Below are 26,424 nucleotides of genomic sequence, written 5' to 3'. Positions count from 1 at the left end.
GGGTGAGGGATAACCTGATAGAAATATACAACATTATATGAGTCATAGATAGGATAGATAGCAGAATCATTTCTCCCCCAAGGTAGAAATATCAAATACCAAAGGGCATAGCTTTAAGTTGAGAAGGGCAAAGTTTAAAGGGATGTGCAAGGCAAGTTTATTTAAAACACAGAGAGCAGTAGGAGCCAGGTGTAATAGTGGAAGGATTTACAATAGTTGTGTTCAAGATCTTTAGACAGTCACAATGAATATGTAAGGAAGAGAGGATTATGGATCATGTGCAGGCAGAAGGCATCTTGCTCAGCCAAAAGCCCTGTTCCTATGCTGTTCTTTTCTACAATATGTCCATCAAGGTTGACAAGAACAGTAATATCTTCCTGCTATCGTATTGTTTTTGATATTTGTAATTTTTCCTCACACTCACCGATGCAGTTTGCTGCTGTGCTGCTGCAGCTGCAAATCTTGCCACATGGTTTATAATGGGGGAAAAGTTTGTTGGTCCATATAGTCTGACTTGAGGAAGGCAACTGCGGTAGGCATCCACAATTCCCTGTACTCCTAGCATATCAATTGAGGAAAGATAGTCATTGATGACAACCTTGCATAGCTACATTTTTAAATGTTAGATATTTTACTTGCATTCACTTTGTAAAAGTTGTTTCAATAGCAAAGTCAGCTTTCTCTATAACCATTTCTATTAATGATGTGCAAGGCAAGTTTTGAACAGGAACATTAATACCAAAACAGACTATTTTGACACAAATATGCTGTGTTACACTGCCCTCCAATGAAAATAATTTGCAAAGTGTCACATATTTAGCCTGATTGAATTTTTTGAGGATGTGACTAAACACATTGATAAAGCTAGAGCAGTAGATGCAGGGTATATGGATTTCAGCAAGGCATTTGATAAGGTATCCCATGCAAAGCTTATTGAGAAAGTAAGGAGGCATGGATCTATGGGGACCTTGCTTTGTGGATCCAGAATTGAGTTGCCTACAGAAGGCAAAGGGTGGTTGTAGACAGGTTATTTACTGCATGGAGGTCAGTGACCAGTGGTGTGCCTCAGAGATCTGTTCTAGGACCCCTTCTCTTTGTGATTTTTATAAATGACCTGGATGAGGAAGTGGGGGGATGGGTTAGTAAATTTGCTGATGACACAAAGGTTGGGGGTGTTGTGGTTAGTGTGAAGGGCTGTCAGAGCTTACAGTGGGACATCGATAGGATGCAAAACTGGGCTGAGAAGTGGCAGATGGAGTTCAACCCAGGTAAGTGTGAGGTGGTTCATTTTGGTAGGTCAAATATGATGGCAGAATACAGTATTAATGGCAAGACTCTAGGCAGTGTGGAGGATCAGAGGGATCTTGGGGTCCGGGTCCATAGGACACTCAAAGCTGCAGCGCAGGTTGACTCTGTGGTTAAGAAGGCATACGGTTCACTGGCCTCCATCAACTGTGGGATTGAGTTTAGGAGCCAAGAGGTAATGTTGCAGCTATAAAAGGACCCTGGTCAGATCCCACTTGGAGTACTGTGTTCAGTTCTGGTCACCTCACTACAGGAAGGATGTGGAAACTATAGAAAGGGTGCAGAGGCGATTTACAAGGATGTTGCCTGGATTGGGGAGCATGCTTTACGAGAATAGGTTGAGTGAACTTGGCCTTTTCTCCTTGGAGTGACGGAGAATGAGAGGTGACCTGACAGAGGTATATAAGATGATGAGAGGCATTGATTGTGTGGATGAACAGAGGCTTTTTCCCAGGGCTGGAATTGCTGTCATGAGAGGACACAGTTTTAAGGTGCTTGGAGGTAGGTACAGAGGAGATGGCAGGGGTAAATGTATTTATATGTTTATTTAACACAGTGGAATGGACTGCCGGCGACAGTGGTGGAGGCGGATACGATAGGACTCCTGGATAGGTACATGGAGCTTAGAAAAATAAAGGGCTATGGGTAACCCTAGGTAATTTCTAAAGTAAGTAAATGTTTGGCACAGCATTGTGGTCTGAGGGCCCTGTATTGTGCTGTGGTTTTTCTTTATTTCGATATTTAATATTATCCAGATGCTTGCTTTAAAGCCTTCTAAAAGTATCAAGTTCAATCCAAAAACAATGTGTTCTCATTGTACATTTTACTCCAGATAACAGAAGGCATCTAATAACCATAGTACCTACAATACACATACAAAGCTAAAGAACCACATGGTTTCTGAGTATCGGCATATATTGTTTTTTTCATCTCAATTATTTCAGATTGAGCTTTGCTTGAATTGCAAAAAGATTTGAAAGATATTGGAAATGAGGCAACAACCTGGACTCAAAGCTAGGTGGTTATGGATTCATGCCCTCAGCCAAGAATCACAACCTTAAGACATTTTAATTTAGTGCTGGACAGATAGTGCTAGAGTGCCTCAATTTAAAGACATGAAGCTGTGATACATAGAGCCAAAACTGATGACTGAAACAGATCTCTTTTTAAAAAAAAAAATAGCTAAATCAATATAAGCTGCTTTGGTGATTTGCATGGTGAATACACCCCACTATAAATTGAACACAGTCTATATGTGCTTTTTGTGCAAGGAATTCTAAGATACTCTTATAAAATAGAATGCATTGAAGCAATATTATTCATGAGTGAGTTGAGATTAAAATTGCCATGTTTTCACACACAGATAACATTTCTTTGATTACAAAAATACAACTACAATGAGAATGCTACACAAGTTTGCAGGGCAGGTATAAATCTTAGAAATTAATGCTATCAGCAGTACCACATCTACAACTGTCATAAGCCAAGAAAAAATAACTTAGAAAACTGAAAAAGAAATCTTCTGAAAGTAACTTATCTCCAAAAGTGTTTTTCTTTGTCAATGAACACTCTACCAAACCTCTACAGATGTTCTGTTGAAAGTATCCCGACTAGTTGCATTATGGTCTGGCATGGCAATTCAAATATGCAAGAATGCAAGAAGTGCTCAATACATTACAAGCACATCCCTCCCTACCATCAGAAGTATCTACAAGAAAGCAACATCCAAAGATCCCCACCATCCAAACCATGCCATCTTCTCACCACTCCATACCACTGAGCATTTGGAGAAGCCTGAAGTCCCCTAAAATAAGGTTCCAGTACAGCTGCTTCCCTTCAATTCAATTCTTGAACCAACTAACAACCCTTATCTTTACAGTTAAGCAACATTATGACCAGTTCGATCACTTTACACTAAAAATAGACTGTTTTAATTGTGGTCTTCCATGTAAAAATATTTGTTTGTGTTTTATGTTATGAACTCGACAGGCTACTGCAAGGAAGATTTTTCATTGCATCAGTGCTTGCGTGTACTTGTGCATATGACATTACACTTCATTTTGACTAATGCTCTACATTTCCAGATGGTAAACCAGAATGTAATCTTTGCAGGTAAAATATAGAGACATCAGGTTTACAAAACAATGCTCCTGGGCTCTAACAAAACAAGGCTTTAATTGTTATTTTTTTCACATTTTTAAAGTTACTTTAACATACAAACATGAAAAGTCTGAATTAGTACATTTCCTCATCTACTTAATGAAGCTCCATGCCACACATTCAGGCAATTTCTTCAACTCAAATCTGTGTTAAAATGCATGGACGTTCAACCCTCTCAGAAGTACGTGTACTCATATTGCTTATGGGATGTCAACTTTCTTCTGCAATATAGCACTTTAATTTTTAATTAATACAAGTGTAGAAAATCATCTGAATATTTAATGTAACCCAGTGATCTATTTTGCAGGCAAGAAAAAGATATTAAAAAAGCAAAGCAATATCAACAAATTTGTTTGTCTAATAATAATTTATTATTTTCAGTTTGGTGGCAACAGGGAAAAGAATTAAATTTCCCAAGCAGTTCTGCAATCAATAATATTTTTGCAAGTCATTTTCTAATTTTAAAAACACCTTAGGTATACAATTCTTCACTTCCACCAATATAATGATTAAATCAATGATGCTGTGTTCCTAGAAAAATATTCAGATCATGACTTTGTGTAATGTACACCTTGCCCACCACCCTCCAATGAATCTCATCATGTAGAGATGTGTTCCTACTGTATGACCTTTTATCAACAGTATGCATGCCTATCACAGCACATCTATATGCAAGGGAATTCTGATTGTATTGTAAGCAGAAGAGAAAAGGCTGCCGTCTTAATTAACTTTCTGTGGATATGACTTTGTTTGCACAAGTATTAATACGAGTCCTGCCAAAGGGTCTCGGCACAAAATGCCAACTCTACTCTTTTCCATAGATGCTGCCTGGCCTGCATTTTGTGCGAGTTGCTTCAAAGTCTATAATTATACATTTCCACTATTGCTAAAAACTATTATTTTCAACTCAATATCATACATTTTATGGAATTGCATACCTGCACAGTATGGGTTCTCAGGGTTGAAATTAACTGAAAATTCATGTGATACCTAAAGGGAAACAAAGATACATTATATGTTTTGAATTCCAATTCTGAATAAAAGCATTATTACATACAAAAAAAATCTAGATTTACCTGCCATTTAGGGGGTATCTGTGCACCAAATCCTAATACTGGGAACATCTTGTCACTGTAATGAAGTATTTAACATCATGTGAATCAAACTGATACATTTTATCTGTCAAGATTCATAGAAAATCTCATCATATTCTAAAATCCAAAAGCTCAAACATCAGCATCTTCATTCTTTAATTACATCCTGTAAAGGCAGACACATTCTTCTTCAAATAACCACTTGTTGAAGACAATGATCTCAGCACTGCTGCTAATTGGAGAGATCTAGATTGAACTGTTGGCACTTGCTGGTCCAGGCCCAGTATTGTGAGCATTTAACTTTAAGAATGTCCCACGGCCAAACTCCAAGAATTCCCACTGAACAGGATCTTACAAGAAGCCAAGGTTTTATGTTGGTTTCTAAGGATAAACAAGGTGTGGCCCATGTTCTGCAAGCTCTTTAATTTCAATTGTTTGGCTGCAGAAAATGCAAGACTGATCTGATTGATTTATTTAAATTTCTGATGTTACGATTCATGCTTTTAGCCAATTTAAATAGTCACCTTAAAAAAAGATTTTGTCTCATTTTCAGTACAAATTAAATATCAGAAACATTTAAAAATATGAAATCCCTGTCATTTAAAAATTAAAGATAAAGATTAGATAAAGATTACGCTAGGCAGCCTACAACTGTCACCACACTTCCGGTGCCAACATATCATGCCCACGACTCACTAACTCTAACCATACATCTTGGGAATGTGGAAATAAACCAGAGCAGCAGGAGGAAACCCATGTGGTCACAGGGAAAATATATAAAATCGTGAATTCAACCCTGATCTTACTGCTGCCGCTGGAAAGCACTGCATTAACTGCTATGCTAAAGCTGAGGTGTAGGAAAGGGTGGGGGTACAATTGTTATCTGTTACATGTAGTCAGGGGTTGTCTATTGCATAGTAAGAGGTCAGGGCCTCATACTGAACTCTGACATGTCTTAGGCTCGAAGGATCTCATCTAGGTTCCTCATCCAGATCCGGCAAATTTGAGATAGCAGCTATTGTTCACAGTGAACCTGGAATGGTAGATTCTAGAAATAATTCTATCACAGTAAAAATATTGTTATCAAAATACTATGCGTTGCTCATAAAGAATGATCCGTGATACGAGCCATCTGATCTTCTATAGCAAATATCAATTACAAATGGGTGAGTTGGTGAAGAGTGACGGAGACAGGCAAGAATTGGACTTTAAACAAAACTACTTAATTAGTAACTACAAATTGCAAGTAGAAGCTAAATTATAACTTAGCCTATTATTTGTTAATGATTAGATAAATTCCTTAGGTATTTGTAACATCCTTATTTTCTAACAGAAACACAACAGGCAAAACAAAAGGAATATTTTACGTGTCATAGTCTTGAACAACCATTCCAACGGACCAGATTGCCATCAGATATTCATTATACCCATTAGGACTTATATAATGCAGAGAATCAGGAGAACGAGGGTCACCATTGGAGCCAGTGAAATCAATGCCAACCTTAGAAAGAAGAAAGAAAATATTGATGTGAACATGATTTGTTTCATTTCCAGCATTTTCTGCTATTTGAGAATAACTGAGGAGGAACAACACTGGATCTCCTCCTAGAGAATGAGGTAGAGCAAGCGGCAGAAGTATTTGTCAGCAAGCACTTTGGATCCAGTGACCATAATTCTATTAGTTTTAAAATAGTTGCAGAAAAGGATAGTAGTTCATTGCACAGGGTCCTTAATTGTGGCTGAGCAAATTTTGTAACTCCACTGACACTGATCATTTTACTCGTTTTTTTCTACTACTGACATTCATCTTTTATTCATCAGATTCCCACTTTTCAAATAACTTTTGAAATAGGCATTAAAGAAAGTATCCTGGAATATTTCATTCATAATCTTGTTCATTTTGAACTATATCTTTGTAATGTCCTACACATTTACATCTATTTGTCAGTAATTTATCTAACATTATGCGTGTTGTTTTAGTTTTGATAAAAAAAAACTTCAATGTTATGTTTTTAATCGGTATTACCTCCTCTGACTCCAAATGGAGATAGACATTTTTTCTGCTCCAACACATCTTTGCAGATTCTTGGTCATCGTTTTTTATTCTCTTACTCCGCATTTTTGCTTTGTCATTTCTCATTAACTTTATAAATTTCCCTTTGCCAATTACTCAGATTTGAATTCCCCGTGTAATCAAAATGGCTGCAGACCAATTCAACCGAAGCACATTTCAGTGCCATAGTTCCATTACTCCCCCGTTGCAATGGAAATTTGTTGGAGATATTAGTTGATGTACAATCATTAGGTAGGCAGGAGTTTTGAACACAAGGTTATAGTTGAACATTGAGCCAAATTTTGTGTCAGAAACAGGGTGAAGAGGTCAACAGCGGATATAGACTCACTAACTCTCCACTGGGCCTTGGATCACCTGAACAATATCAATACACACATCAGACTGCTGTTTGTTGATTACACAATTTCAACACAATCATACCTTCAGTTCCAATCAACAATCTCCAAAACCTGGGCATCTGTACCTCCTTCTTCAACTGGATCCTTGACTTCCTCACTGGGAGACTACTCAGTGTGGATCAGGAAGAACATCTCCTTGCTGACAATCAGCACCACTACACCTCAAGGATGAATGCTTAGTCCATTGCTTTACTGTCTCTATACTCACGACTGTGTGGCTTCACACAGCTCAAATGGCATCTATAAATTTGCCAATGACACAATTATTGTTGGTCTAATTTCAAATTGTGTTGAGGAGGCATACTGGAGCAAGATAGATCAGCTGATTGAGTGATGTTGCAGCGCCATTAAGTCCAAGGAATTGATTGTGGACTTCAGGAAGGGTATTCAAAGGAACAGTCCAGTCCTCATTGGGGGATCAACAGTGGAAAGAGTGAGCAGTTCCAAGTTCCTAGATGTCAACAACTCTGAAGATGTACTCTGAGCCAAACATATTGATGCAATTACAAAGAAGGCATGAAAGTGGCTATATTTCATTAGGACTTGGAGGAGAATTGTTATGTCACCAAAGTGACTCACAAATATCCACATGTGTACCATAGAGAGCATTCTAACTGGTTGCATCACCATCTGGTATGGAGGGGCCACTGCACAGGATCCCAAAAAGCTGCAGAAAGTTGTAAACTCAGCCAGCTCCATCCTGGGCACTAGCCTCCCGAGTATAGAGGACAACTTCAAAACGTGATGCCTCAAAAAGGCGGCAGCTGTCGTTAAGGACTCCCATGACATGCCCTCTTTAATTGCTACAGGAGCCGAAAGACACACACTCAACATTTCAGGAACAGCTTCTTCCCCACTGTCATCAGATCCCATGAACACTTCCTCAGTGTTTGATTCTTTCTCTTTTTGAACTACTTACTTTGTTCATTTTTATATATACTTATTGTAATTCATAGTTTATTATGTAATGTACTGTTGCCACAAAACAACAAATTTCATGACATATGCCAGTGATATTAAACCTGATTCTGAACTAACGTCCTGCCTACACATATTATATCTTTAACTTCTCAAACTTAAATTCTAGCCAATGCTAAAGCCTATCAAGTCAAAGTCTGGCCACTCCAAAACTGACCCCTGCCGAGTGCATTAAGAGATTATTGCCTACCAAAAAGTTCCAAAAGGCCCCAAGCTCCTCTCAACCCTTGCGCTTCCCACCAGCAAATGACATCTTGTGACTGCCGCAGCTCACCAAAAAGGTCCAAAAAGTCCCGAGCTCCCTCCAAACCCTACGCTGCCCCACCAACAAATGACCACTCGTGATGTCCACAGCCCACCAAAACGTTCCAAAGGCCCCAGAGCTCCTTCAAAACCTTGCTTTACCTCATCAACAAGTGACTGTTTGCAGTGATTGCAGCCCACTGAAAAAAAACAAGTGAGAAGGCACTTGATTGGAAGAATGGAGGACAGGGTGTTTACTCATGGGTAGATCTGGAATACAGAATCATTGTTCAAAAAGAGATTGCCATCTTATGGCAGACAAGGTGATTTTTTTTCCTTTTTCAGATGGCTCCAAGCATTTGGAACTCTGTTCTTCAAAGTGTATTTTGACTCTAAATAGTTGTAAGGTAGAGCTAGATAAATATTTAAAAAGCAAAAGTAAAGGTTTCCTTGGGCAGATCGCAGAAGAGGTTACAACTGGATCAGCAATGATCTTAATGAATGGGAGAATAGACTCCTGCTGCTCCCATGTTCATGTTTAAATTATAAATAAATTAGTTACTTACAGTAAAGTTCACCTGGCAGCCACCCATAACATAGTCCAGGAAAGAATATTCTTTCACAATCTGTTAATTGAAAATTTAATTGGATTAGCTATATGAAAATCAGCAGTAAATTTTCTTCAGTGTTCAGTCTCTTCACACAAGTCCTTCATCTCTGGACTTACTCCAAGAAGCATCCTTGTACCATCTAGCCAATATGCACCATCAGCTCTTTTTACATTTCCACTCCACCTCAGGACCATTTAAGAGTCTACTATCTTATATGGTTTCAACTAAATCAGTTCACTTTTAATACGGATAATCACATCTGCCATGTACGCCCATTCCACCAGTGTTCATGAATTCAAACTCTATCTCACTCAATATTTATGACGCAAAGTACCACTGTCACTTTAAAATAATATTCAAATCTGGGTGATTGATATATTAAGAAAAACAAAAGGGCTAATACAGACATATGGGAACCCACTTATGCACATTTTTCACTCAATGCATAGAAACATCTGCCAGTTTTCCTCTGGCCCATTGTGTTCCAGTCATCACACCATGCTTCTATCTTCCTGACAAGTCCAATAGATGGTTTTCAATAAAGCACCCGGAATGGCCCTTCTAAAAACTAGCCAGATAAAAAGAAATTGTACTGCAAACTTGTATTTCCCGCTTTCTTAACCCTTATGTTACATGATGTAATATTTGAGGTTGGTAGACCAAGGGAAGAGATGCATACTCCACAAGTCTTTTCTTAACGATGTAACCCAAGGGAGAATTGCATGGAATTCTCTTTTGAATAGACTGAACATTCAAGACAATAAAAGGCTGGAGGAAAAGGTGAAGGGAAGAGGGAAATGGGGTGAGAAGCCACAAACCACTGCCCCAACAATTAACCTTTGACCTACTATGCTTTTCCGTTGGTGCTCTTGACAACAAATCACATAATAATAAAGTTTGCCTCACACTGAGCTGAACCAAGCCTACATGATCAGAGCCTAATCACTCAGATCACAGCCCTGGAATTTTCTAGATTACCATGTTAGCATTTAGTGTAAGAGCCTGCAATTTATCATGGAGCTGCACAGAAAAGAAACGGGCCCTTCAGCCCAATTCCCTCTATCCAAGTACCTTTTAAACTTCACAATTGTATCTGCCTCTACCAGCTTCTTGGGCAGTTCATTCCAAATAACCACTACACTGGAAAACCTGCCCCTCAGATTTCTCTGTAAATCTCCCCCTTTAAACAAACATCTAGTTTTAAGCCCCCTGCCTTCAGATGAAAACTGGCTCCTACCCCATCTATTTCCTCTGGGCTTGAGGAATTACCAGCCATTGATTCCAAATTACAGCAGAAATATTGCATATAAACAAGTAAAAATCTAGTAGCTAAAAGAAAAACATTCACCTCAGAGCAGCTAACTGAAAAGTTCTGTTGGTCCACTGTTCTAGGCCTCATATGGAGCCAGTGATCATTAATGGAGAATGTGTGGAGCAGGTTAAGACCTACAAGTATCTGGGAGTACAGTTAGACGAGAAGCTAGACTGGACTGCCAACACAGATGCCTTGTGCAGGAAGGCACAGAGTCGACTGTACTTCCTAAGAAGGTTGGCGTCATTCAATGTCTGTAGTGAGATGCTGAAGATGTTCTATAGGTCAGTTGTGGAGAGCGCCCTCTTCTTTGTGGTGGCGTGTTGGGGAGGAAGCATTAAGAAGAGGGACGCCTCACGTCTTAATAAGCTGGTAAGAAAGGCGGGCTCTGTCGTGGGCAAAGTACTGGAGAGTTTAACATCGGTAGCTGAGCGAAGGGCGCTGAGTAGGCTACGGTCAATTATGGATAACTCTGAACATCCTCTACATAGCACCATCCAGAGACAGAGAAGCAGTTTCAGCGACAGGTTACTATCGATGCAATGCTCCTCAGACAGGATGAAGAGGTCAATACTCCCCAATGCCATTAGGCTTTACAATTCTACCGCCAGGACTTAAGAACTTTTTAAAAGCTATTATTAATGCTTTTTGAGATAGTGATTTAGATGCATATCATATTTTTTTTTACTGAGTTAAGTATTGTATGTAATTAGTTTTGCTACAACAAGTGTATGGGACATTGGAAAAAAAGTTGAATTTCCCCATGGGGATGAATAAAGTATCTATCTATCTATCTATCTGTTCCTTGGTAGACCACTATAGATGCTCAAATGCAAAACAAATTCACACCCTTAACTCTGGACACTAAAATCAAGCCAAACTAAACGGGAGGAGATGGGGAATTGTAAAATTAAGACAAGTACATTTTAAATTTTTACATTTTAATTTTTATAATCACTTTATGATCTCATGATTATATTGTGCATGCCCTTTTTTAAAAAAACAAGGCCCACTTGGGTTACAAAACATCAAGGTGACAGACTGGTCAATACATTTCAAGATGTTCTCTTCAATTTGTCATTTCTTTTTCCTGCCCTAAATCAAGTGTTGCCTGCAACCCACATTATTACATTACAAGGTAGGCCAGATTTTATTAGGAAATGTGCAGAGCAAATTTATAAAGATGTTGGCAGGGTTGAAAAATTGAACATAGGCTGATGTTGTTTCCATTGCATCAATGGTATAAAATGAAGAGTTAATTGTCACACATAATATTATGAAAAGCCTAGAGACTGATTTCACTTGACACCATGATCCATTTGTTTGTTGAGCCTTCGTGCTCAGCACAGGTCTAAATATTTGTGGGTTCAAGCCCCAATGTTGCCTTAAGCATTAACCCTTTCTAGGCTTCTCTTTTTTTTATTATTATCACCACCTTCTTTGCTGGTGTTATGCAGAACAGGGTGACACCTTAACACTGTGAAGCAGTGCATCATTCATGGGGATAATAAATCAAACCATTTTCAAATTCAATGTGAAGATCGTGTAATTTTCCTTGCACCACGGAATGAAGCATGGTTTAATTTGAGCCATCTCTCTATTTGAGTAACTTTGCTGTGAACAAAATGATTTTCAATGCCTAAAAAGTAGTGACTACATTTGATACACTGAACACATCTCATGGTCTAAATAGAACCTGAAAGCCTAAAAAGGTTATAAATGTTGTATATATTCACTTTTTTTCTTTTTCATTATCGAAATGAGGTAAAGAACAAATTATACATTCACAAATTCAAACATATTATGTTTAGCAGACAATAGTATAGGCAGCTAATTGTAAAATGTAGCCCTTCATAACATACCTCACATGATTTAATAATCACAGTCCCCGAATTTTTATAATTCTTTTTCTTCTGTTTTTTCTTTGGATTTATGCATTCAAATGCAGCCTAAAATAGAAACATCATCATCAAATTCTATGTAACCATATAATCTAGTGAGTTGATTAAACATCAATATTGAAAAAAATTATGAATTGCTGTCAATTTCCTCTACAGTTTGCTTATCGTCCCAATCGTTCTACGGAGGATGCAATATCCACCACACTGCACACAGTTCTCTCTCACTTGGACAATAAAGACACTTATGTCAGAATCCTGTATGTTGATTTCAGTTCAGCATTCAATACTATCATCCTGCAGAAACTAGTGGAGAAACTGTCGCTGCTTGGCCTTTAACACTGCCATGTGTCGCTGGATTCTAGATTTCTTAACAGAGAGATCACAGTCGGTTTGTGTTGGCAGGAACATCTCTGACTCCATCACACTGATCACTGGATCCCCACAAGGCTGTGCACTCAGCCCATTGCTGTTTACACTGCTAACACATGATTGTGCAGCCAGATTCAAGGGGAACCTGATTATTAAATTTGCTGATGATACCACAGTGGTGGGGCTCATCAGCAAAAATGATGAAACAATGTACAGGGAGGAGGTCAAACACCTAGAGAGCTGGTGCAGTGACAACAACTTGATGCTTAATGTCACCAAAACCAAGGAGATGATCGTCGATTTCAGACAGTCTCAGCCTGAGCACACACCCCTCAGCTTCAGCGGCTCCACAGTGGAGAGAGTGGAAAACATCAAATTCCTTGGGGTGCAGATCTCGGACAATCTCACCTGGTCCAGGAACACTACTGGGATTGTGAAACAGGCCCAGCAGAGATTGCACTTTCTGAGGAAACTTAAACAAGCATCACTCTCCACTAACATCTTAACTACATTCTACAGAGGCGTGATTGAGAGTGTGCTGACCTTTTGCATCACAACCTGGTACTCCAGCTGCAGTACTGCCGACAAAAAAGCCTTGCAGAGGGTGGTTAGGGGAGCAGAGAAGGTTATTGCGGTCTCCCTACCTTCTGTCCAAAACCCCTTTCAGAGTCGATGCCTCCAGAAGACACGATATGTCATTAAAGACCCCTCACAACCTCTCCATAAACTGTTTGTTCTTCTGCCATCAGACAAACGTTACAGGAGCATCAAAACAAAAACCACAAGGCTACTAAACAGCTTCCTCCCACAGGCAGTCAGATTGCTAAATAGCTGCTCTACCTGACTCTGCTTTGGACACTTGTAACTTGCACTGGACACTTGTAACTTGATTTTAACCAACACGTGGCTGTTGTGTTTTACTATTTATTGTTGTGTTTACTATTTATTGTTGCGTTTGTTATGGTATGATTGCACTTGCCCCTGGGAAACACTGTCTCATTTTTGCCCTGCAGAGCTGATGTATGGTTGGAATTGACAATAAAGTTTTTGAATCTTGAATCGATTTCTAAATAATCCAGAGAAATTAAGCTTACCTTTAAATGGTTAGTTGAAAAGTAATATTTATTCTATAGGCCTCCGTTAGTTTTGTGAGACCATGGATTTGTATCTTGGAAGGTTTCCAGGGCGCAGGCCTGGGCAGGGTTGTATGGGAGACCGGCAGTTGCCCAAGCTGCAAGCCTTCCCCTCTCCACGCCACCAATGTTGTCCAAGGGAAGGGCACTAGGACCCATGCAGCTTGGCACCGGTGACGTCGCAGAGCAATGTGTTGTTAAGTGCCTTGCTCAAGGACACAACACGCTGCCTCAGCTGAGGCTCGAACCAGTGACCTTCAGGTTACTAGTCCGGTGCCTTATCCACTAGGCCAACACAATATTTATTCTCACCAGATTAATGCCATATCTTAAAGTGAATGTTAGAAGATAAAAAACATCTTCTACCCAATGAATCCATACCAATTTAGCAGTAGGATGATCAGTGCCCAATCAGACCCACTGCTATAAATGTCCCCACATATCAAGGGGACCTAATAGCTGTTTAAGGGTCTCTGAGATTATGGTTAGGGAGGCATGCTGCTGCCTAACTTGGATTCAACCCACAACAACATCTGAAATAGTAAATAAGTTACTGAGGGGAAAAAACCTCCCTCCTTAGGGAGCCAAAAGAAACAGTGGTTTCTCTAAACCCACTGGTGTCACAGTAACCCCTCCTCGCTACAAGCTCTCCAAAATGTACTTGGAAATGAGAAAGGGGAAAGATTAACCAAGGCTTACACTTGGGCTTGGTGTTAGAATCACTAGTCCACGAAGCAGAAAGATGCATTTACACTAACAACGGATGAGAAGTTTTTACCATCCCCTAAAAGAAAGTTGTACCAAGATGAGGGCTGCAAGATTATGAGTTGGAGTGAACAGTGAATAATTTTGGGTAAATTTGGCAACAGTGATGGAGTGTTTGGGAATGACAGTAGCGACAGGGTGACACTCTACACATATTGTAAATGAAAGCCATGATATGCTTGCTCTGAGGAATGAAGTCAATGAAATCTCCCATATTGCATAACTATGAATAAAGTGCATTTCTGCAAAGGGAGGAAGATGAATCGGGATCTAAAAGCAGGACACATTCTAATGATCCATTTCTCTGGTGCAAATTCTACAAAAGCATGAATGATTTGATAGCAAGTACAAACCATATCACATTTCAAAGGCCAATCATTAAATTACAAACAAACATACTAACAGACAACAAAAGCAAAAATTTGACCAGATTCAAGATAAAATCTTACTCCACTCTGTGATGCTTCTTGGATTTTGGCAACAGTGGTTTCAAATGCTCCAATTAAATCATGGGATCCATCATTATCATAATCATAGCATTCCACCTGGTGAAGCAACAGTGAGTTTATCAGCAAAAGAACCCAGTCTCAAGCATTCTTCTTCCCGCGCACCTGCCGACCCTGAACCGCATCTCTTTGGTGCGGCTGACTTCTATATCTAAGAGACATTCAGATTGACTAGTCCAGGGTGGCAAATCTGTGGCATGCATGCCCACGATGGCACACTCAAAATTTTTGCTAATACATGGCATGCAGTGAAGCCTCTCAATTCTGTAAACCCCACCTATAATAATACGCTATGTAACAATCATCTTTACTGCCAAATAAAGCAGCAATTTTTTTTAAAAAACAATCTGAGAGCAGCGAGATATTTCCACAGGAAAAGTCTTCTGCCTGCTTGGCAACATAGTTGCAAGAACATGATCTTATATAATAAGTTTTAAATTCTTGCAGACCTACTGTACACAGCAGTATTTAGAAAACAAATGGTTACAATGACAATTTTGTCATTTTTCTTTTGTATTTTTAATTACGAGTAATAATTTTGAACAGGTTTTCTATAATGTTTCATTTATGACAATCTGTCTAGTTTTATTAATAAACAGTGAATACTGAGCAACAGGATAAACTTTTTCCTGAAAATATCCATTATTCCTGTTACTAATTCATAATTAATAATAATCTGATCAAAATTACCGTGACATGCAAGAGAATTTTTTTTTTTTTTAAAAAAAGAACCCTTTCAGCAATTTGTACACCTTCTCTCAAAAAGTTTCACGCTACTGGGCTGAGCTATACAAGGTACAGTCAATTGTTGAAGGCAAATTCTCCTAGAACAATGCGTCTACACAAGCAATGTAGGAAAAATAACTCCTTCAGAAAACTAAACACTTAAGATTAATCGGAACAACCATTTATTTGGGACAGATCTTAAAGAAAAAACTCATCCAGAAAATAGCCGGGATTCCCTTCATTTATTTAGGACACTATGCAACTTAATTGAGATAGGAGACTTTTGCTTAACAGTTTCTAACTAGCATCAGTCAAGTGCTCTTGTGATTGTTAGATACCACATCATGCTAAGAGTTTTTAAAATAGTGTTAGCTGCAAGTGTTTGTGGGCAAAAAGCTGTGATTTTTGTCACTGATAATTGGAAAGAAATAAACAATAAGACAATTCAGAACTGTTTTGCTCACTGTGGATTCAAGAACTCAAGCTTAGAGATGCCAGAAAGGCCAAGAGTGAAAATGAAATGATTTCACTAAGTTAAGAACTAAGAAGAATTAAGCTATCGACAAGCATCTTGAATGTCATAATGTAACGATTTGGAGGATGCAATCATCAAAAGCATTGTATCAAAGTAGTCTATTATCTGAACTAGCTGTTGCACTGATTTTGTTCATTTAGTCAAGCGAAAGAACATGGCAGTGTACACTGGAGGATGAATTCCTCTGCCAATAACCATTAGGGACTAACACAGTCTAACAGCACCATACTGGTATTATAGTGTTCTAATTTGTTCTGTGTTGAATTGAATATTACTTACATCGTTCATATACACGAGTAAAAATCTTTACGTTACATCTCCATCTAAATGTGCAATGTATAGTAATTTATAATAAATAGTATGTCTTTTAAATACATTTGTTACTCAGTTAAATGGTAGTCTGACACACACACACACACACACACACACACGTTCAGCTAATTGGGGCAGCAGCTTTAGTGGGCCAAAATGTACAGGTACACGTGTCCCAAAAAACAAGAATCCACTGTGTCCAAAAACAATTTTGAAACTCACTCAATTAAGGCAGCATCCATGGAAAGAAAGTTAATATTTCAGTTCATCTCAGTTTTGATAAAGGGCCTTGAATCTTAAATGTTAACTTTATTTCATTTTGCATATATACAGTCGCACTGTTTCCAGCATTTTTTCTCCCCAAGATTTCTAGCATTATATTTATTGTTATAACAAAAGTGAGATTTCAATAAGAAGCATCATTCTAAATATTCTGAAAATTTAAGTGGATTATAAATGCCAATAAATTACATTTGTGGGAAATTAGCACAGCACTCTTATAGTACTATGTGCAGTTAGAACTCCAAAGTCGCATCTATGATGCCCACATTTGTTGGGTGAATGATGCCAGTTGGCACAGTGCTAAGGAGGTTAGTGAGTATAAAATCAGAGTGTACACAAGCTATATAGATAGGCAGCTTGTGAAGTTAATCTACACACAACTCTGATCTGACCGCTAAACTGTTGTTTTGGAGTTTAATGTGCTAGGCAATTTCCCCTTTCTAAGAAGGATCCCCATTAACTCTACTTTGATAAAACATTTTGGCTTGTTGCCAAATGATAGCTCCTGGATAGCTCCTACAAAAAAAAAAGCACAAGCACAGTTACTTATTCGCTTGAATCTAATTCAAATTTGGAAAACTTTTCATCAACTTTAAAATGCATTTTAATTTATTTTTGTCAAGGGAAAATTCAACTGTCTGATATCAATATGTGCAGAGTATTAATATGCATGAGCCAATCTATGAGATTGGACATAACTTGTGCTGGAAAGATATGACCCAGTATATTTTAGTTTATCTTGGTAACCATCCTGTCATTTCCACTGTGCTTTGTGGCAAGTTTTTAAAAACCAAAGTACAATGAATGTCATTTTTGTTAGCTTTGCCTTTAAATTATCTGATAAAGATTATGTATAATCCATATTCATTTGAAGGGGATGAGATTTTAATGAAAAGTTCAAAAGGTATGTAAATAAATTCCACTACATATTTATATTTGGCTAATAACCAGTATCCTGGAAAGTTACATGGAAAACACATGTACAAATGCAGCAACATAAAGAAAATAAAATGTTAATGCTTCCACATCAGAGATAAAATTGTACAAATCAACTATCACCATGGCAACTTAAAATACATCTTACCTCAAGTGACTGGCCGATTCAAAGGATAATACAAAAATGTTTCATTTAGATACTGTCAAATCCAGCAAAGTCTAGCACATTAGTAGGCATAGTCGGATGTATACTTTAATAAGTAAAAACCAATTGAGAATAACAGATTCTAACAAAGACTAACAAAACAATTCCAAACCAGTATAAACTTTAAGGGAAAAAATGGATTTGAATTTAACAGAGTTACAGAATACAGACGTAGATATAGCACAGACCCAACATTATGCACTATTACATTCAGCCAAAGTTAGAGAAACATATGCAGCAGTTTCTTCCCCACAAAGATCAAATTTTCCCCTCAAGTTGAAAGCAATAAAGATCTGTTCTGCGACTAAACAATCACCATATACCATCAAAAGTGTTGTCATCTTTATACAGAAGTGAGAACGATTCTTTAAGTGAAGTTGAATACCTTGACTGGCTTCTGTAAATCTCCGTAACAGAGGGAATGCAAAGGAATTCGGAATGCCTTCCAACTGGGATTCAGATTGTTTTTGATCACCTGGAATAAAATAGAGGAAGGTGAAGGAACCAATTGGGAAACTTACTAGTTGAGTGTGCAACCTATTCAGTCATTTTCCAGTAGAAAAATATCATAAGTTTATTTTGAATATTGATGGATTATGCCCTTTACAAAGGAATTAGCTGCAATTCCAAGTACTTTCCTTTTGATGTTTTTCTAAGATATAACCTTCATATATTTAAACCTGTACTTGCAATTCTACAAAATCAGTGTGGTAGAACAGGATTCCTAGTATTGAAGTTGCAGCTTTATGAAGAATATTGTGCATGTGTTTCTCAGTACTCACTCCCTTTCTCTTCCACTAAATTTAAGAAAAAAAAAACACAATAGCAGTAAAATCTGCTCTAAGATTTGGTTTGGATAGATACCATTAGGTTGTTTTACCCTAGTGCAGGTTGTTAAATTACCTCATTAAGTTATTCTACTTCTAATATTATGCAAGGGTCAATGAATTTCTTGGTCATCAAAATATAGACCACTGGAAATTAATGGCCCTGTTTCCAAAGGTTTTTTTCAAGTTTGTAAAGCTGAATCTACGCACTTATTAGAAAATGAGAATCCCATCCCATCTCAACATTTTGCACACTCCTTCCCACAAAGCCCACCTCCCAGACCCCTTGATCAGCCAATTTCCATTGCTGCCTACCTTTGTAACCAACTGTACCCCAAATAATTCCATAACCTAGTGCTTACCTGTTTCCTGCTGTGTTTCAAAAGCAGAATTATAATCAGTTTTATTACCACTGTTGTGAAATCGCGTGATAATCTGTAGCAGCGGTTCAGTATAATATAAATTATATCAGTAGGATTTTTTTTTTTTTAAAGTGTAAATGAGAGCAAAGTAGTGAAGATTTCCTCTATGGTGGGGAGGCTATTGCCCATAATGGAGCTGGCTAAATCTACAACCCTCTGAAGAATCCTACAATCCTGTGCATTGGTACCTCCATACCACATGCAGTCATTGTGCTCTCCACTGTACATCTGTAGAAGACTAGTAGAGTTTTTGGTGACATAACTAATCTCAAACTCCTGCTGAAGTATAGCCACTGGCATGCCTTCTTTGTGAAATTTGAAGCTGCTCACCCTTTCCGCTGCTTACTCCTCAAAGAGATCAGATTTTCTCCTACTGCATCCCAAAGACACACGTGTTGGTAGATAAGTTGCTTATAGTAAAATATGGGGAGAACTGATTGGCATGTTACGGGGAGAAAATTGTTACAAGAGAAATCAGCAAGGGGGGGATGATGAGAATGTTTAATAAACCAACACAGACTCAATGAGCTAAATGGCTTTCTTCAACATCATAAGGAAACATGGAAACTAGTTTGCTATGTACTGTTGCTTTAGGAGAGGTCCTAATATATTTGATTCTAAATAAGAATTAACATTACATTCAACAGCTGAACTGCCAGCACACCAACCATACAAAATGACCATTTATTGCACTTGCAACATTTTGAGGCTGTTGCTTGGCAACTCAGAAAAGGTGTGCCGCAACATTCCACTCCATTAACTTTGAACGGTAGTTTAGAGACTAATTTATGAGTTCCAGTCCAGTTGTAGTACATACTAATCTCAATGGTCTCCATGGAAAATCAATAGGTGACTATAAAGCAACTTGGGCTTCCTCTTTCCTGACAGTGAGAGACAACTAACTCAGACATGGGCAAGTAAAGTGATACCATTTGTGATCTAACTATATCAGCTCCCACATGCTCCTGCTATAGTCAGACTGCTGGAACTCATTGTGCAATGCTGTAGTCTGATCTCAAGGTTGTATATAATGATGAAATCTATCATGGGACTTAGAATATGGTTACAAAAATACAGACTTTCCTGAAAGATTTTGATGACTGTACCCTGCAGCATTCAAAAGGTAATTGGTCTTAGTTTTCAATGAGGTCTGCTACACGAGTACACCCTCTCATGAGGGTGTACCATTTACCACTAAAAGAGAAGAGGAAGAGAAAGCAAAACATGACAGACCACATTGGTAGAACCCTTTGCAGGCTGAGTATCAATTCTCAAATCATCACTGTGTTCCCATATTTGGAAACTGGACAATTGCTAGTGAAATGCTTTTGACATGCAGCAATGGTAAATGGACAACTTCCTAGCTTGTTATACTCAAAATAGCTCTGATGCTAGATGACCTGGGATCAGACTTCACCACTGTAGCTCAAGAGGCAACAGGATGGCTGACATTGACATAACAATAAGCAATACAGTGCCTCACTGGTAAGATCACAGATAAAATCAGCTCAGAACTAGCTCGATTAGCACTGCAGCTAATGAGAAATGCCTCAGTAATGTGATCTGCTGATGGGCAGATTGGGAGTCTGCTGCAAACACTAACATTCAGTGCCAGATTGGCAGCAATCCGAGATTTTCACTGCAGGACACATATGGACTAGTTTAGGTGTACTGTGATGAGTGCGGAAATCAGACACATCTTGGAGTAGCAAATCTCTGGCATATTGAACAGGATTCACTTAAAGCTCTACCCAAAGCCAGGCCAAGATTAGCTCTGGCATTCATTAAGCATACCCAGCCTTCATATTTATGCTCTCCCTCTCTATCTCTCTCTGTGGTTGAGTGACAGAGGAAGAAGTACATTGAATAAGTGGGTTGGTTGGGGGTGTGTGCACAACCTCAGAAAAGTGTGCTGCAAGTTATGCTAAGCTCAAGTTGTCCAATCATAATCATCGCCTCATTCACTCCTCTCCTATGGATGAAACTGAAGACACCGGCTGGTACAAGCTACTCTGGAACATGGCACTCCCAACCCACTGAAAGAACACGTAGCTGATACTAGCTCCAATGCAATCCTGCCCACGAGTTGGCAGCACAACAATCTAATGCCATTTACAGTGCAACAAACAGTTTCATGTTAATTGTGCATCAGTATCCCAGCACCAGCCAAGTAATCCCAAACTGTTTCCTGGATTCTGGTCTTGTCTCTCAGAACGCCACCAATATTTTCCAATTGTCAAAATGCAGTTATCGATGTAGATCTCACATTCTAGAATTCCCTCCCCCAAAATATAGTGTTTCTTGAACTCACTTTTCATTATTTCGAGACCTTTCAAATGGCAGCACTTTGTCAAATCTGATCAACACTTAATTCCAATTTTCTGACCTGTTGATTAGATTTTTTTTTCATTGAAACACCTTTATCCCTGTTAAATTAAAGAATCACTATATCCAAAAGCTTTTATTAGCAGGACTGAAGTAAAAACATCAGCAACTTCTGAGGAGAGTCAATTGCTCGTATTTATCTTTGGGATACAACTTACCTCCGTTCTATGTGCTAGTTGCCACTTTCCATCTGGTGTCTGTTTGTAGATCTCCAAATAAGGGTCTGATTTCCCAAAGAGATCCTGACCACATGATGAGTAATAATTAAAAAAAAAGTTATCAATCTAGTTGAAATACAATATCGCAAAAGCAGCACAACTATTGATCCATTACATCAAGTAATAAAGCTCTAAAGTGTAAAGCACAGGAATAGTGGGAGACAATATGGTGTCACAAATGTCAAGGACTTGTATTAGTTATCTAGAAGCTATCAAGGTTTTTTTAAAAATGTATCTGGAAATTATATATTAGCATCAGTAAAAGTGCCCTTGAAGCTGTTGATTCGTAGAAACCCAGTGGATGTCATTGTATGACTAAACATGTAGCCTTACTCAATTATGAGTAGGTGCAACTCTAACAGCACATCAACATGCTTGACAATTGTCTCCTGAAGTACCCAGATTGTATCCAATGACGTAATCTTCAACAAGGATTCAAGATCACCCATCAATACCTTTCACAGCTAATAAATCACCAGTCGGTGAGGCATTCCCAATTCTGAGAATTCAAAGTAGATTTATTATCAAAGTACACATATGTCACCATATACAACCCCGAGATTCATTTTTCCACGTTCTTGGCATTTATTGCTTATTTATTTATTGCTATTATTGATTTTTAAAATTTATTTTGTAAAAAGACTAGGCTTTTCAGCAAAATCATTATAAAGGTATGCCACAAAGATGAGAAAGGGACAAAAGAAAAGAGAACAGGTCAACACCAAATTGCATTCAGTTCAGAGTAAATAACACTATCGGTATGAACAATACACATTCGCTGATTGACTGCTCGCCCACCTACAGGTGCAGTGAGACCTGCAGAAGCACAATGAGAACATTTCGAAAATGCATTGTTTAACAATACCTTATTATCCAGATTCTGTGCTTGAACTTGTAAGTTTATAACGCGGTTGTCTTTGATTTCTTCTGCCAAAATCTAAGAATCAGGAGGAAATAAGTTTTTTTTTTAAAAAAAATGTCCATAAACAACTAGCTTTGGAAACTTGCCTTTAATACTTGAAGATTTTATACTGTGTATATTTTAATGATAACTTCAACAGATTGTACTTACATAATTTAAATAAGATTTTCTTGGAAAAGGATCTAGTGCTTTCCCAGCATATCTGACAAACTCTTCTTGGGCTTCCAGTCAGGAACAAATATTGAATTTTAACTGATGTTTCAATGACAACTCTGCCACCTTCATCAGGGATGATGCCTGGGCACGTATAGCTTGGTGGTATTTATACCCCTGTAGTCCATCCCTTCCTATTGGTTAGTCCTCATCCACTCCAGTTTCTGCTGTCCTACCTTGCTTATAATTGAATTCAAGTTCTTACTTAGAACAAAACCTTTTTTTTATTAAAGATCTTTTTCTCTAGTTTTTATTTCAATGGCTTCCTTCACCAGGCGGTCCCAAAACCCATTGGCAGGGCAGAGTAGTTACGCGCCGAAGTCAATACTACGGCCATTGCAAATTTTAACAAAGACAAAGGTCTCACGTTAAGGGTCTGCTGGAATTTGATTGTAATAAGATGGGACAGTGCAAACCTGATTGGATGAGAACTACCAATCAGGAGGGACGGACACCAGGGGTACAAATACCCCCAGACCAAACATGCCCAGGCATCATCCCTGATGAAGTGGCAGAGTCTGTCAATGAAATATCGGTTAAAATCAATATCTGTACCCCCAGCTGGAAACCCAAGAAGCGTTTATTTGTCAAGATTTTCTTCCTTATCATTATTATTAGACATCATTAGACCAGTACAAACTCAATGTGATGTACGGTTTTATATTTAGTAGGGCTATGGTCCTCTTGCAGATTGATGGGAGCAGTTATTTAAATGGTTTCCGCATGGAATAGATGGGCCGACTGGCCTGCTTCTGTGCTTTACTTTTCTATGACCATTTACTATTTCATGTAAAAACAATATGGTACTACACCATTATTTCAATAATTTCTAAAGTATTCATTATATAAACTACAAAAACTAACCTGCAATGGGACATATTGAAGGAGAATAACTCTTACTCCTACTACTCAATGCTCAAATAAATTTAATAATGCATAATTAATAGTGCATAAAGTTAATAGTGTATTATGCACAAATCAGATTAATTTCAAATAGCTTACAAGGCTGAAGTGCTTCTGATATTCTACTGTAAGCAAGCTGCAAGATGATAAATTGGTACGTTGGTATATTGTCATAAGTACCAATGTACAGTGAAAAACTGGTCTTGCATACTATCCATACAGATCAACTTATTACAACATTGTATTGCAGCAGTACATGGTAAAACAGTAACACTTAATTCTACATTCTGTTAAAGTCCAAAGAACAAGGACAGGAACTGAAGATTGGTGGTGGGGGCGGTGGGGGGGGGGGGGGGGAGAAAGAGAGCAAATAATTGGGGAAAACATTGGCACCAAATCAACAAAATGTGAAGTTAAAAGCACCTGACAAAAGATGGCCAGCTTGGACACTGTGACAGGGATCAAGGTGAGAGGGGGGACTTTTAACCAAGTACTGAAGAACTTGAAAACTGTGCCTCAGTGCTCTCACCACACATAGCCAACTGTTTATTGTACTCTATTTGACACACACTACATGCCCACAGATCTCCCTACACTTGTGAGGTACAATATTATGGTAAGGAAGATTCTTTTCCCCCCAGCTGTTGGGGTTCTTGATGCATCCTTGCTTGATGAAAATTTGAGTCTGTTATGTACCCTTTGATTAAGGCCACAGCTTGCATGACATCATGAGAGATGGAGACATATTTCTTTGGACATTCAAACTCCACATGGATACTTCCTTCTCCTTAATTGACAGCCCATTAACAAAAAAAAATGTTTGCAATAGTTGATGCCCAGGGAGGAACAGAACAAGATTGGTGTACAAATCCAAGGATCAGTGAAATCGGGACCAAAGTCAGATGAAGTGGTTAGGGCAGCAAAGAGACCATACCTCAGATCTGCCTGGGCAACCTGCAACACAATAACACGAATACATTTTCCAATTTTGGGTAACCCTCCCCCTACCTCTTCTGCCCCATCTCTCACTGCCCAACCCCAATTCCAATGCTCCTCTGGTCCAACTTTCCTGTCATCTTACACCCCTCCTCAATCCAATAACCACCTCTGACTCCCCTTCTCATTGCACCAGCTATCACCCACCCCCCCCCCCCCCCCCCCCCCCGTACCGATGCAGGGTTTTGACACAGAAGCTGCTTGGCCCACTGAGATCCTTCACAGCAAATTGTTTATTGGTTGAGGCAGATTACTCAGCCAAGGCAGAGAATTTGAGAGCAGGGTAGTTATGGTACATTAGTTAGGACACTACTGAAATACCATGCACTGTTCAGGTTGCAACACTGCAGGAAAGATGCAATTGCAATGGACTGGCTTTGTTTTTCTTGTAGCAGAGAAAGGCTCCTAATGGAAGTAAATGGACCAGATAGAAAGAAACTTTTTTTCCCCTATAGCAGAGGCGCATCACACCAAAGGGCCAAGGTTTAAGGGACAAGAGGCTTAATGGGGATGGAAGATGATTTTTTTTCCCCAGACTATAGTTGGGACTGGATCACACTCCCTGAGATGTTGATGAAGATGGATTCATGATAATTAAACATGTCATGGCATAGAAGGTCAGGAGCCAAGTGCTGGAAAATTAGATTAATTTAGATGGGTACTGCATTGTTGGCAAATAACACACTTCCATGATGGATGTTTCAAAAAGACCTTGGAAAACATAATCCACACCCCATGTCTTCAAAGCTGATTGAACATTGATGATGACATTGATGATGATATTCACCATCATCTCCTGAGCAACAATAAAGTCTTCAATAGTCTGAAGAACAAAATCTCAAATCAGGCACATAGCTAGAGCATGCAACACACAACACTATTGCAACAAAATCCTCCAAGTTCACTGGCACGATAAGTGAACTAACGTCAACATCACACTCGTTAAAGCCCTGGCATCAAAGCTCCACGGTACGTTTGATGGGAAGACCGTGTTGGCTGCATGACCAGAGACACTGTTCTGAGCTTCATCTTTGCAAGAGATTGCCTGGCCGTCTGAACAAATGATGATGATGGCTGGTTCTTCGCTTGCGAAGATCGGGAGGGAAGAGGAGTCCTCAGGAACAAATGACTTGAGTGTATTCCCGTGGCTTCAAAATGTGCAGTATATCCATTGACTTATCAAACACACTCCCAAAATGTTGAAGAATTAAGAATAGCAATTCATTCAGAACACAAACCTCAAAATTACATGGCAGGATCAGTACAACATCTTCCAAACTAGCCACCTTTCCTATCTTAATCTTACTATCTACGTCACAGCACCTTGTGGTTTTCTTACTCTACACTTCACCTACAGCTGTTACCCTCTATTCTGCATTTGTTATTGTTTTACCTTGTAGTATCTCACTGCACTGTACAATGAACACATCTGTATAAACAGCATGCAAGACATGCTTTTCAGCATACAGCAGCTTGGTATACCAATCCAAACAGCAGTCTGAGAGTCCCATATTCCCCCATCAGTCACCTCAGAACCCATAAAAATGGATCAGCAGCAAATCATCCTCTATCAGGATAGTCTGCCTTAGATGCAGTTGATGCTCAGTCCTATTGGTGTAATTGCAGCAATTCTGGCATTTAGCCATCCGCACCAATTTGGTGCTCCAGAAATGAAAGATTCAGGCACCCCTAC

The 26,424-nt window shown here is 38.8% G+C and overlaps 1 protein-coding gene across 4 annotated transcripts in view; it reads right to left on the bottom strand.

Annotated features, from left to right (window-relative positions):
* Nucleotides 1–26,424, bottom strand: part of LOC140727050 (copine-3-like) — a 42,424-nt gene that overhangs the window by 2,702 nt on the left and 13,298 nt on the right. For all 4 annotated transcript variants that reach the window (XM_073044266.1, XM_073044285.1, XM_073044275.1 and 1 more), the window contains exons 5-14: nt 22,563–22,634; nt 21,638–21,721; nt 18,231–18,320; nt 14,793–14,888; nt 12,038–12,124; nt 8,819–8,878; nt 5,927–6,060; nt 4,542–4,596; nt 4,404–4,455; nt 425–558 (exon numbers count right to left, since the gene is read on the bottom strand). In XM_073044266.1, the coding sequence (XP_072900367.1) occupies nt 425–558; nt 4,404–4,455; nt 4,542–4,596; nt 5,927–6,060; nt 8,819–8,878; nt 12,038–12,124; nt 14,793–14,888; nt 18,231–18,320; nt 21,638–21,721; nt 22,563–22,634 (864 nt within the window). The remainder of the gene's footprint in view (nt 1–424; nt 559–4,403; nt 4,456–4,541; nt 4,597–5,926; nt 6,061–8,818; nt 8,879–12,037; nt 12,125–14,792; nt 14,889–18,230; nt 18,321–21,637; nt 21,722–22,562; nt 22,635–26,424) is intronic.

Source organism: Hemitrygon akajei, chromosome 1, assembly GCF_048418815.1.
Source record: "Hemitrygon akajei chromosome 1, sHemAka1.3, whole genome shotgun sequence".
In the NCBI taxonomy this organism is placed as follows: domain Eukaryota; kingdom Metazoa; phylum Chordata; class Chondrichthyes; order Myliobatiformes; family Dasyatidae; genus Hemitrygon; species Hemitrygon akajei.
Note: the sequence above shows the minus strand (reverse complement) of the source record. Positions and strands in the feature narration are given on the sequence as shown.